The sequence below is a fragment of the Kryptolebias marmoratus genome, linkage group LG12 (genome assembly GCF_001649575.2).
Source record: "Kryptolebias marmoratus isolate JLee-2015 linkage group LG12, ASM164957v2, whole genome shotgun sequence".
Classification (NCBI taxonomy): Eukaryota; Metazoa; Chordata; class Actinopteri; order Cyprinodontiformes; family Rivulidae; genus Kryptolebias; species Kryptolebias marmoratus.
Window position 1 is genome coordinate 15,829,437 of NC_051441.1, and position 12,934 is coordinate 15,842,370.

Consider the following 12,934-nt stretch of genomic DNA (forward strand, 5'->3'; position numbering starts at 1 on the left):
CTGCTGAAACATGGCTTCTTTAAAAGCTTGTTTTTAAAATAAAAACAGCAGGTTTTTATATGTATTTCTTTTTATTGTCAAGAAAGTATAAATACACAGAACACACCTTTGACTTTCCCTTTGTGTCGTGGGTGAAAATTAGAGAGCTCATGAGCTCTGACTGGTAATTAATGGTTTGATCTGAGTGATTCTGGAACCAGAAGTGTCTGATTCAAAACTTTTAGCTAAAAGAATGTGTCTAGAGTTTGTTTCCCATGTCTTGGTGGATGTTATATTAAGGATTTGTATACTGATGATTAAAGAATTATTTTAATAGCGGGATACAGCAGTTTTAAAGGAGGCCTGCCTAGCTGAAAGTTTAGTTTTGCACCTGTTAACTTATTATTTCCCTGTTAATGTTGTCATCTGAACTCCTTTTTCTGATAAGTTCAGATGCATGTAAGCAGTATTTGTCAGAATCGAATCTATTTTGGTTTAATGCACCGCATTAAATTGTAGATTCTCTTAGTTTTGTACAACATTCAGGAAGGTCTTAAAAATACCTAAATTATTTCTGTCTTTGTAAAACAATTCACTCCTTCGGTTTTACAGTCTGACCTCTCAGCTCCGCTCAGATGGAAATTACTTACAGAAAGGCATGCTGTTGCTTCAGACAAGAAGTGAAACCTTGCCTCCTGAGTTTGAGGCGATAACTCATACTCAACACTGAATCAACGAGCTTTGAAGACACCTTCAGTCCGCCCACCTTCTGCTGCAGCAGACAGTTTAACCTGCTCAGGCTTCAAAGTCACAGGTAGGAAAATAGAAGGTTTCTGAAGCTGAATGGAAAGCAGCTGTGCAGAAAACAACATGTGAATGCTTCAAAATGTGTAGTGGCTTCAGGATTTCAACAAACCCTGACCAGGATTGTGGAAGGCAGAGGTTTCGACAGTATGTGGGTGAACCACATGAAGGGTTGGGTATCTCAAACCTTGTGGTTCTTTGGGTTTACATGTAATTATCTTGAAAATCTCCTGTGATCAAAACAAAGCAAGCGGATGTGCTCCAGCAGGTTTCCTTCACTGTAATGTTTATTAAACCGCCCCTCCGTGCATCAGAAATGCAGCGCCTCGTTTAAAACAAAAGCTTTTCTGCACTGCTGCCTACTCTGCAAACTTCCTGTAGAACTCAGAGCGCCTTTCTTCTTTGTGTTCAAGTCTCGTCTTAGAAAACCAAACCAACTGAGGGTGCATTAAAGGCACATTAAGAGACGGCGTGGACAGAAGAAAAGGGGAAACTGTCGCCCGTCGCACAGGAAACTCCCTCAGAGTTCTCGTCAGTGCTCATAAGGAGTCGTCTGACAAGAAGGAAGCAGAGACGGGCGACGGATGGGACGATGACCAGGAGGTGAGTGAAAGCTACCTGTCTGTATCTCAGGTTTAAACCAGTGAGAGGAGGCTGTCTGTGTTTGTTACAGCCTCGAATGATGATTCGTGATGATCTGAAGGTTTCAGACTGATACATTCAGAAGTGTTACAACAAAGGCAAATGTTTTCCTTTCCTCTAAATCAAGGTATCTTTCATTTCTGTCGGATGGTTTCAGGTCACCAATCAGGCTCGAACTTTCTGACTTTGGGTTGGATTCCCATAATTCTTCTGTGGGAGGGGTTTCCCCGACCTGCTACTGTAAAAAGCAGCTTTGAAAAAGGTCGAAGTCACGCCTGAAGGAGCCTTAAATTCCCCTTCATACTCTACTGAGCCTAAAAATGTGGGGAGGGGGTTATTATTAATGTTATTATTATTTATTGTATGAAACTGTCAAATCTTTGACTTTCATTCTCCTTTCTGGTGTCAAATAATGTTTCTAAAAGTGACATTTGCTGACATTAGGAGCACTTGACTCTCCCAAAGACTCCTTTTTAATCCTTTATTCCTTTTTCATTTTAGCTTCTAATCTGTTTAACCTGTAGTTTTTGATGTGCTTATGAAGAAATGTGACTTGGACATATATTTGACACAGAGGATCTCGTCTTGTGTGCAGGGGTGGCACCAAAGGGGGGCACAGGGGGTGCTCTCCAAATCTCCCTGGGCTGCGACTAGTTGGAGAACGGCGTTCGTGAGGCAGGCTTCGAACTGTCTCGTGACGGTCGCGGTGGTTTTCTGTTTCCTCCCTGTGACTTGAGTTTTGATCAGGTTTGAAAATAAATTTGCACGACCGAGTTGCTCTCGAAAGTCACAGAGTCGTGGTGGGACTTGTCTCAGGAGCTCTCAGAGCTGTGTTTTGACACTTGCTCTTCTTTGACCTAAAACATGTGCAGGTCTAAAAATCATAAGAATTTCTTTAAAACTGGTCTGAATCTGCCTGTCTTCTTTTAAAACGTCAATAGAATAAATCATAATTTTTTTGGCGCCCTCATATTGAGCACACGGCGAGACCAATGACTGCCTTTAATTTCAGTTCTGACCAATGTTAGTTTGATGATAGGCGTGTGATTTGATAATATGGTAGAATAAACCAGGCTGCCATACTTTGTGTCAATTCCAGCAGTGTGTGTGCATCAGTCAGACAAAAATAACATGCCAAGGCAAATCCACAGCAAATGAACCTCGGCTGATGCTAACATGACAATAACTTAGTCCGTTTTACAGATATTGAGCTAAAACTTGGTGTGGTAGTAGTTGAGAGTCATCCCCAACACATATTAGGAGCACTAACAGATCTCACGAGAGCTTTATTGAAAACCATGGCATCCAAAGCAGTGGGGGATGTTCATTCTTTCAAGGAATGTCAGTTTTCGTTATGAATATAAGTTTGAGACAGGAGAGGACAGCTGCTACAAGCTGAGCAGAGACTGAAGTAAGATTATTTTATCAAAGTAAAAAACTGAAACAGGCCTACATCAGAAGATGATTCCCTGACTTTTATAAAGCCTTATTTGTCAAATATCATATGGTATGTAAAACTATAGCATCATTTTATCTGACCATCTGATCATCCTTTTGAAAACGTTTTTGAAGCACCCATAAATTTATAGAAGTGTTAATAAGTTTTTCCTTAAGGTTTCTAAAAATGATTATTTTTTATTTTCAATTTCATTTTATGGGATTCTACTAATAAAACAGACTGGATAGTACAAGAGAAAATAATTCAAATGGTAAATGTGTCACTGAAAAGGTGTTTAGTGACAATGAAAATGTAAAAAGAAAAGAAACTTGTGAGTTTTACAGTAAAATCCTGTGATTGACAGAACTTCACTGTAAAACTAAGATTAAGTATTCTTAGTTTCATAAAAGGAATTGAATATAAATCTTTTTTACCAAAACTGAACAAATCTCTTTATGTTGAAGCAGGTTTCCTGTTGGTTTTGATATAAAATCCTTTACTTGCGTCGTCTTACGTCTTCTGTCCCAAACAAACATCTGCTAAAGTACCTCTGTGTTCATTTGGTTTATTTGATATTTCCATCTTGATGTGTGAGCTCCCCAGAGTGCTTCTGTATTTTTTTATTTTTTTTTAATCTCTCACATGTGAAACAGAGAGATAAGACGTAGGCAAACGTGTGGTGACATCCCACATGAAGAGGAAGAACGCTGCTGATGTGGTCATGACTCATTTCTGCACAACTTCTAGTAAACGGGCTTCTTTCTTTGTCTCTCCTCCTGTCCGTCAGTGCGCTCGTCTCTGTGATAACCAGCAGCCCTGTCTCTTATCTACAAGCCTATCGATGATGTGAAGATAAGAAGAAGCTCAGCAGGAGGGATGACATTCCTCAGGTTCTTGATTTGCTCGGTTCTCCTCGTTGTGGCTCTTTGTTCTGCTCCAGATTACTGTGGGGTTCAGGACAGCAGCAGCTCACACATCCGTGAGTATGAAACTGAAAAAAAAATAACATATAATATAAATGTAAAGCTAAAATGAACACATTTGATCTGTTTATTTAAAGTTTTGCTTTTTCTTGTTTTAAAGTTAAACATCGAACCTTTTAGCTGCAGAGTTTTAACATGTGGAGGTTTTTCATATATTGTCATGCAAAACTTGTGAGCAGGTTTTACGTCCGTTCGCTTTAAATCTGGTAATTGCTTATTTACAAAATTTTAAAAAACTTTTTTTTGTTACTGTTTATTTATATTTATGTGTTAAAAAAAGTAATGCAACCCCTAAATTGATCTTTGCAGAACATTGTTTCAAAATAAGAAGTATTTTAAAACAAGTATTCCTAGTGTGTAAAACTGGGTGCAAATGTCATTGCAGGATTTCTCAAAAAACAACAAAAAAAGTTGCTCTAATTAGCCGTTTAAATTATTAGGGATCAGTGTTAATTCATGTAAAATTAAAAGAAAAGCTCAAAAGGTACGTTTTACTGTTTACGTTTTTGTTGTTGTAAATTGATATTTTTTATGTTCCTATAATATTTTTTTACACATTCTAACATGTTTTAGCATCGCATTAGATCAGGAAAACCTTCAGGTTTTACTCAAATATTATGACGTTGTCACAATATTGTAATGAAAGGATTTCATTATGACGTGAAAAATGTGTCATAACGTGAAAATTTCACATTGTGTATAATGTGAAAAATATACTGATTGCACAGGAAATTTCATGTGATTACAAAAATGGCAACAGTGTTCTTTTATACCCCAACAGAACATAGTTAGGGTTCTTAACTTTTAAATACTGTAATACTGTAAAAAAAATTGTTCATACAAGATATTTTCTTGTCATGTTTGAACAAGTAGTTATTACGGTATTAGGATATAAATACGTTGTGATGGCATGAAAAAATTGTTAGAACGTGGTGAATAGCTTAATTGTTGAAACATGAAACAACTTTTGCCAGAATCTGAAAAATACATCGCAATAAACTTTCAATGGTATGCTTTCATACAGTTCCATTGCTATTTTATTGACGTGGCAGCACTGCGCTTCCGTGAATCAACCAGAAGGATTTAATAAAAGCAGCTGATTAATTGCCTGAATCTCTTCTTTTCTTCACTCAGCGTCTTCTTTACTGGAATCCGTACAATGCTACAATGACTACAGGTCCCACGTGAGCTGCAGCTGGAAGAAACAGAAAAACTCAACTCTGCAGGCGTGGATCAGGACAGATTCCGGCAGGTAAACTGGATAAAGGAGGAAGACGAGGGCAAAAAGAGTTAAAAAGCAGTGAAAGAGGGAGACGATTTCCCACCTGACAGGTCTGTGTTTGTGTCTTTGCAGTGATTTGTGCGTTCCTTTCAATGGACTTGAGAATGGAACTGCCCACTGCAGATATGAGACGTCTTTGTTCGCTATCGCCATCAGCCATATTGTCTTCTTCCTCAGCAACGAGACAAAGAGCCTCTGCTCGTCTGCCCAGCACAAGTTTGAGGATCTTGCCCTGAGCTGTGAGTCTGAAGATCAGTGAGCTCAGCTGTACGGTGCTTGTTGGTGCAAAATAAAGCCGCTTAACGCTCTTGTTCTTGTGGCGCAGTGAGAGCTCGCCCGCCTCTCAATCTGTCATCAGTTGAGGACGATGATGGAGGTCGAAGGCTGCAGTGGTCCAGCCCGTATCCTCGTTCCTCCTCGCTGAACCAGAAGCTGATTTATCAGCTCAGCTACAGGACGCAGGCTGACGACGGCTGGATTGTAAGCAACGAAACACGCTGACTCTGAGCCAACGGACGAGCTCATGACGCTTGTTTTGATCAGAAAAGCGAAAGACTTGTTAGAAGAAACGCTAAGGCCCACATGTTTTGTTCTTGTCAGGAAGGATGTACAACATGCTTCCCTTTTTCTGTCTCTTTGCAGTCTGAGAATGTCACAAACACCAGTGTGAAACTTGCCAGACGAATGCTGCTTCCAGGCCGCAGATATGAAGCCAGGGTCAGGACCCGGGCCAGTTTTGGCCACTGGAGCGAATGGAGTCCGGTGGTGACTTGGCAGACTAGAGATGGTCAGTCAAAAGAAAACTATTCTGATTGAAATATAATCTTCTTGCCTTCTTTGGTCTCACTTTAAACTATCTGCCTGTCTTGTATCTCTGTTGTTGTTAACCCTGTCTTCCTTTTTGTCCCCAGATGTTGCTCAGGTTCCTCCTTTGCACTGTGTTCTGGACACAGAAAAGTCTGTGACCTGCAGCTGGGAGGTGCGCACAGATCTGGCTCACCTCATCACCTACCAGCTGACCTGTCGACCCAACCAGACAGCACAGTAAGCTGAGCATAAGGCCGACGTTGTTTTTGTGGTTTTGACCTGACAAAATGCGCCCGTTCACCAACTCCCCCATTTGTCCTCTCAGGTCTGAGAGATGCTGCGTGAACCCGACTGTGAGTCCTGTCTCCGGCGGGACAGCGGTGAGGTTCAGCTGCTCGCTGGCTGTCGCAGACCCTGAACATCTGCAGCTGAGCCTCCAACCGGCACACAACGCCAAGACCTTTAAAGTCTACCAACACAGTGAGTCACAGCTGTAACGCTGGAGGAGAGGGGGCCTCTGAGACGAAAATAAAAGGAGCTAATTTAAAAGCACATAAGGGGTGATAAAAACCACAGGAAGCTGTGCAGACAAAGAGTGGTTAACTTTGGTGCATGCCGTGTGGTTAAACAGCTTCACCTAGTGTTTAAATGGTGCTATTGTCTAAGAATGGGCACTAACCATGAAGGTGTCTTTATAAAGCTGTGTTAAATCCTGAACTCCTGAAGTAAACCAAACATGCTTAAAAAGTAACACACGACTTTATAAAGCTTTAGAAAAAGCTGTTATATATGTTATATATATATATATATAAACACACAATACAGTGAATAAATAGCCCAGACTACTCAGGACACTTTTATAAATGAATATTTTCTGCTGATTTTGCACTCCCAACCACAAAAAAAAAAAATTTAAATGCTTGCCAAAGTATTGATTTTTCAAACCTCAGTTTTTGGTGTCTTTGTGAGGACTCAAAATATGAAACTTTTCACAAACGATGAGGCAGCAGTCTATTATTATTTTGTGCATGCCCACCACTTTGTGCTCTCCAACCAGAACAAATATGAAACTGATTTTATCTTTATTTTTTTCTGTGTGTCTCACTTTTTTGCTGATATACTTTGATTCTGGGCTGAAATAATTATTAACTAACAGTTGTTTTGCTGAGCAGACTGAGCATTTTCTTTATATGTATTTTGATGTTGTTCTTCACGCCACCTGGAGGTACTTCAGCCTTTTTGTTAGAGCTGTGTGGCCTAATATAAGATACCTATAGGGACAAATTAGGACATTACTCCTCACAATTTTTTCCACAGGGAAATTATAAACTTTTATAGTTGAGTGTAGGTAAATATTGTACAGAAGGCCTTAAAAGCTAGAAATAGGAACCAGTTTCCTGTGACCTTTAACAGGAGCAAGCGAGTAAAGAAGTTGTGAACAAATAATAACTTACTTGTTGTAGATAGCTCTTTTAACGACCACAGTTTAGAGAAACTTAGTTGAATTTTGACCAGATTGACTCAAAAGTTTTATTTTGATTTGTGCAAATGATATTGGTAACTGAAAAATGGGAATTGTTCTAATCTGCACTTGAAATGTTAAAGCTAGCTGCTTCAGCCTCCATTTGAGCTTACAAATAACTATAAAACTTTGCGTTTATAAGTGGGTAAAGAAAAAGTTACAACAATAAAATAGTGTTTGCATGAACCGCTCTGAAATTTTAAAGTTTGGAGTTGTTTTAAGTTGACAGAAATCCATTCTGATCTTAGCCCTATTCAAAGTTAAACTGTATTTCTCCAAACCAAGGTCTTTAAAATGGCTTTCTACAACAGGTAAGATATAGATTGTTCAGATTTTTTCCACAGAAAAGCTGAACTACCACTTTAACAACACAAAAAAGAGATGTTTGTATAACTTAGACTGTAGAACCCAGCCCAAAGCACCAATGAAAACACTCAAATCATGTACAAATCTTCTTTTTTGTGTGCGTATTTTATTACTTTAGCTGAAATTGTGTTTTTTGCTCCATAGTTCGCCCGGACCCTCCACAGAATGTAACAGTGAGGGAGAAAGATGGCGGCTGGTTGGTGGAGTGGACTGAACCAGCTACAGAACTCAGACTGTTTTATCAGGTCTGTTATTACAGGAAACTGGATCAGGTAAGAAACCTTTATTTCCCTGTGAAGCTGCAGAGCAATGATACAGCTCTCTTATTTTAATCGCACACGCTCTGTAGTGGTTGAAAAGTAAAACAAATGTTATCAAAAACCAGTTATCCGGTTTGGATTGTATCCAGCACAAATAACGTTGTGATTTTTCTGCCATCAGAGATCTCCCGTTCTGCTGAACAGTTTAGAGAAGTCCACGTCTGTGACCATCCTGGATACATCCCTCGCCCCTCTCCAGGACTACCAGGTCAAAGTCAGGTCGCTGGTCGTCCCGGGACATGGCTCCCAGTACAAAGGAATCCCCTCGAAATGGACCGACCCTCAGGACTGGACCTCTAATGAAGGTGTTTACAGTACATTCACAGTGTGGGGATTACTTCCTGCTGCTTGTTGCTTTGTTTCCTCAGAAGGGCCCCACAAAACATCCTAAAATGATGCTGAAATGAACATATAATGACTAGTCGACATGATCACTCTCTGTTAAAGCAGTTTCTTTTGTTTTTTTTGTCTCCTGACAGCCTCCTGGTCGCTCAACAGAGTGATCTATTTATCCATTGGTGCGTTGGCAGCTGCAGTTGTACTGATTCTGTTCCGCACCGTTCCAGCTTGTCAGAGGTACAAGAAGCCTTCTTATAAGCCCGGTTTCATTATGACCCCAAATTTTGCATGTTCAATCAATAAATTTCATTTCGATATGTATTTTTGAACAATTAGGAAAGTAATCCTGTGGGTGGATTCCGTTCCCTCTCCGGGTAAAAGCAAGATCTTGTCCGAGATCAAGGTGAGACCGATCGAGATGCTTCTGACTCTCCGTAAGTTGTTTATATTTGGGGTAAAATGTGCTTCATTGTTGTTTTCATCCAGTCGAACCCCTCCCTGACCTTCATGCAGAGCGAGAAGACTTTCATTTGCAAAGTGCAGCACCACGACAGCATATCAACATGGTAATGTGTTTGACATGTCACTCAAAATCTGCTAGTTTCTTCCGTCACAGACAAAGAAAGTTTTCAGCTTTTTACTGCTGTACCTCTGACAGGTACAGCGCTGTTCCTTCTGATTAAACGTCAGGTGTCAAAGAAACAAAGAATATGTGAAGTGAAAGTACATAATTAATTGCAAATAGATTTTTTGTTTTTAAATTTTATTTTTATTGTCTCCCCCTGCAGCTCCTCAGAAGCTCTACTGTGGCCATCCAGAGACTCTAAAACAAAGTGCATGGATCAGAACAGTGGCTGCTGGAACCATGACAACCTTCCTTCTCCGGTAGAGAAGGTTAGCAATGGTGACACGTCGTCGATGAGCTTCAGCGGGCCGTACATCTTCTGTCAGGTCAGTCACACCCAAAAACCTATCAGGGCTCATTTGTCACTTATTCAGGCACTTTATTCAAATCACAAAAGAAAAGCATGCATTCAACTAGACTGTAGATATACTGTACCTGACCCAAATGTTCTGAACACTGACAGGCCTTTTTGTTTCAATAGCTGCTTTGATATTAAAGTTAAAATGTCATAAAAGATAGGAGAAGTTAGTGACTGAAAATTGCAAGAAAACACCAATTTCCAGTTGTGGTCTCGCAAAATTTGTAATTATGACACATTTGCAAATTTCGCACAAATTTTCATAAACTCCCAACATTATTTGGGTCAAAACTCGCCAGTTTGTTGCCTAAATGTCTCAAGAATGCCCTGCGATAGTCACAATACACAACAAAAGTACAGTTTTGTTTTTTTTATGGTGACTGTCGTCCAATCATCTCGCAAATTTTGTGTGACGGTGGGCTGACAGTTTTGGTGAGAATTAAGAAATCTGAATCAAATCGATACAGGGTCCTTTCCCCAACCTAATGTTTTCTATGAGGTTGAGTCAGGCAAGAAATGAGTCACGCTGGAGTCGCCATCCATTCGTGCAATTTACGTACTCCCTCAGGAATGTTACATCTAAACCTGATAGAGTGAAAATAAGAGGTTACAGTGACGTTCAATGAAATCCAAAATGGCCACGTTTCGATTTTTAAAAGCCATCTAGAACATGATTTCTCTCTGAAAAAGGTCAATGTTGTCTATGCAGCACCTCTGTCTTATCCAGCGGATGTGTTTGTGGTGGACGGTTATATTTAGTGTGTGCAGTGAGAACAGCTGTGTTCTGGAAAACGCAGAAAGATTGCAAATTTGCTCGCGCCTGCCAGCATACAATTAGCGCTATGTGTTTTGTGAATATGATGCAGAGAAGAAGCAGATATTTGCTGTAAATGAAGAATTACAGATGGAGCATTTTCCCAGTTTTGCTCCCCCAGTTTTTTGAAAAACATCCAGTTCTTCTGACCTGAGGGCAGGAGATTCAACGGTTCATGGTAGGGAAGGAAACATGGCTTAAAGAACAGCTTTCTAACATGTTAATTCTAAATAGTTTAAAAACCTGTAAACAGTTTGCAGTTACTTAATGCTCCTGTGTCTATTTGGCAGGTACCAGCGCCTGTGATTATGTCAGAGAATGTCCAGCATGAAGAGAAAGGCCAAGAAGCCCCATCAGAGATCCACAAGCCTTCTTTTCTGGTGCCGGCCCCTCTTTATGGCAAAGACTACGTGTGCCTTCCCACCCATGCTGTGTCGAGGTCCACAGAGGACCTGACGTCTCGCAGTGAAAACAACACAAACCTACAAGAATATGTCAGCGCAGAGCAGAACCAGTACTTTGCAGGTACCGCAGCGTGGCCCACTGGGTCGGGTAACCAGTCCAGCCTCGCCGACACTTCTGTCAGGAGTCAGCCTTCAGATTACACCTCAGGACCGTTCCCCTCCTGGCCTCAAGAGGTCGCTGTTCAGGCCTCAGGATACTGCCACCTCCCGCCAGCCTTCATAAACAGCAGCCCTTCATAAACAGCAGCTCATAAAGGAGTTCAGTTTTAATAAGCTTTGCACTTTATTTCAAGCTGCTTTTGCTGCTGGAGAAAAAAAAGACAATTGTGTGATTTACTATTGGGGGTAACACTTTATTGTTTAGATTTTTTTTTTTTTGTATCTAAGATCATTAAGCAAAGCTTAAAACTGAAGTGCAATTATGTCTGAAGGATGTTCTGCAAAATATTTGTTTTGTGGGGTTTTGGGTTTTTTGCTTTCTTGCGTCTACCTGAGGCAAACCTGCACTCTGGACAAGCTGGTGCTCTGTCACAGCCTGAAAAGAGAAAGACAATAAGTATGCTTGTGCATAAATTGCACAAATTAACCGGATATTTGATATGTGTGGGGTGTGAGACATCTGGAGAAGACCTACAAAAACAAAAAGGGAAACTCCACACACTTTCAACTTGTTCAAGAGCTTTTTCGATATATATTTCAGCAATGAAAGAATGTTTGGTGAACATTTAATGGACTAAATGCTCAAACAAATAAAGCTAAAAATGGCATGATTGTTGTCACTTTATAATTTCGATAACAAAGAAATGTATAGAAACGGACACGGTGCCAATGACACGTGGAACCTTCATTCTAATGAAACTGGAATTTCATCAAAGGTTTAAAAAGATGTGTACAGTAATTTTGGGCATAAATTTGTGAATTTTGGGTACAAACAAATACCTTCTGTTTCACACAGAGTTACCAAACATGTATATAAAGTTCACATGATACTTTATGTAGATTTTCTTCTTGTGTTTAATAAATCGGAGACAATTCTTTATCTTTTCTGAAACAACTAGAAGGTAATCATTTGCAGTCCAGGCTTTAATAAAATTTTTATAAGTGGTTGTGTGCGCCTGCTGTTTTATGCCAATCAGAATCCACCTGACCATTCTAAAACTAGGAGCTTTTAGGACACAAAGATAGACATAACAGATGCTGCAGCAACTGAACCGACTCACTTAGATCCTGTAAACCCATTTATACAGATTCACAAAGTCTAATTATGAGCTTATAAACAAGCTTTCAAAAAGTACTGCATGCCTAATTGTTTTATTACTTCCACAGCAAGTATCAGCAGGTTCAATGAAAAGTTTCTCATGTGTATAGATGGTTCCAGACCTAAAACGCAAAAATTTTAAAACTCTTAAAAAGCCTCAGCTCCACACCGAAGTGCTGTTCCAACATGAGATATGAAAGTTTATCATTTTGTGCAAACACTGCTGATACTGATGTGTTGGTAGTGTCGCAGCTACAAAGAGTTATATTTAAAACTGAAGTCACAAAATCCAGGAAATGACTAAAGGACTAAACATCATCAGCACACACACAAACGTATTTCTATCCTTATTAGGAAATTGTAATGCTGACCATAACCCTAAACCTAACTATTACCAGTACATCCCTAACTCTTACCTAAAGTCAATTTAGACCTTAGCTCTAAACATAACCCCTAACCCATAAATGATGTTCCAGCATGTTATGATCCATAGCGACTACCGCTCCTATCCAGATAGGTGATTATACCAGAATAGGACCTTATAAGGTAACAAAAACCAAGCAAACACACACAAAACATACAATAAGAAAAAATAAGAGCATGACAAATCCCTTGTAGGTGTAAGAGCAGACCCCAAAATAAATAAGACAGACAGAGCACGGTCACCAGAAACATGGCTAATCAGTGGCTGGACCCTTCATGGTTTATCCAGAAATCTTGTCATGAATGTTGGACGATGAGCTGTAGCAGGATCCAAATACATGTAGGAGACCGTTTTGGTAGCAGAAAAGACAAGGCCAAGGTTGTAGGGGTGCCAAAGGTGCTGCAGCACCCCCTGATGGATGCCAGAGGACATGCATGTCCAAATGCGTAGTTAAAATCAATTTTCATTTACTGGATATGATGAAATTCCATTAATATTTTGATATTGTG

At 39.9% G+C, this 12,934-nt stretch overlaps 1 protein-coding gene across 2 annotated transcripts; it reads left to right on the forward strand.

Moving 5' to 3' along the window:
• The first annotated feature begins 1,235 nt into the window (after window positions 1-1,235).
• csf2rb (colony stimulating factor 2 receptor subunit beta) lies at window positions 1,236-11,849 on the forward strand. Of its 2 annotated transcripts, XM_037978879.1 has the most exons (16): window positions 1,307-1,386; window positions 2,021-2,172; window positions 3,651-3,842; window positions 4,981-5,098; window positions 5,201-5,367; window positions 5,454-5,608; window positions 5,771-5,915; window positions 6,040-6,172; window positions 6,261-6,415; window positions 7,968-8,095; window positions 8,265-8,448; window positions 8,623-8,719; window positions 8,819-8,885; window positions 8,969-9,048; window positions 9,271-9,433; window positions 10,570-11,849. In XM_037978879.1, the coding sequence occupies exons 3-16, from the start codon at window positions 3,740-3,742 to the stop codon at window positions 10,981-10,983; spliced, it is 2,109 nt and encodes a 702-aa protein (XP_037834807.1). In that variant the 5' UTR covers window positions 1,307-1,386; window positions 2,021-2,172; window positions 3,651-3,739; the 3' UTR covers window positions 10,984-11,849. The 2 variants fall into 2 exon arrangements, with proteins under 2 accessions (XP_017272052.1, XP_037834807.1); XM_017416563.3 differs by lacking the exon at window positions 2,021-2,172 and having other exon boundaries at window positions 1,236-1,386.
• The last annotated feature ends 1,085 nt before the right edge of the window (window positions 11,850-12,934 follow it).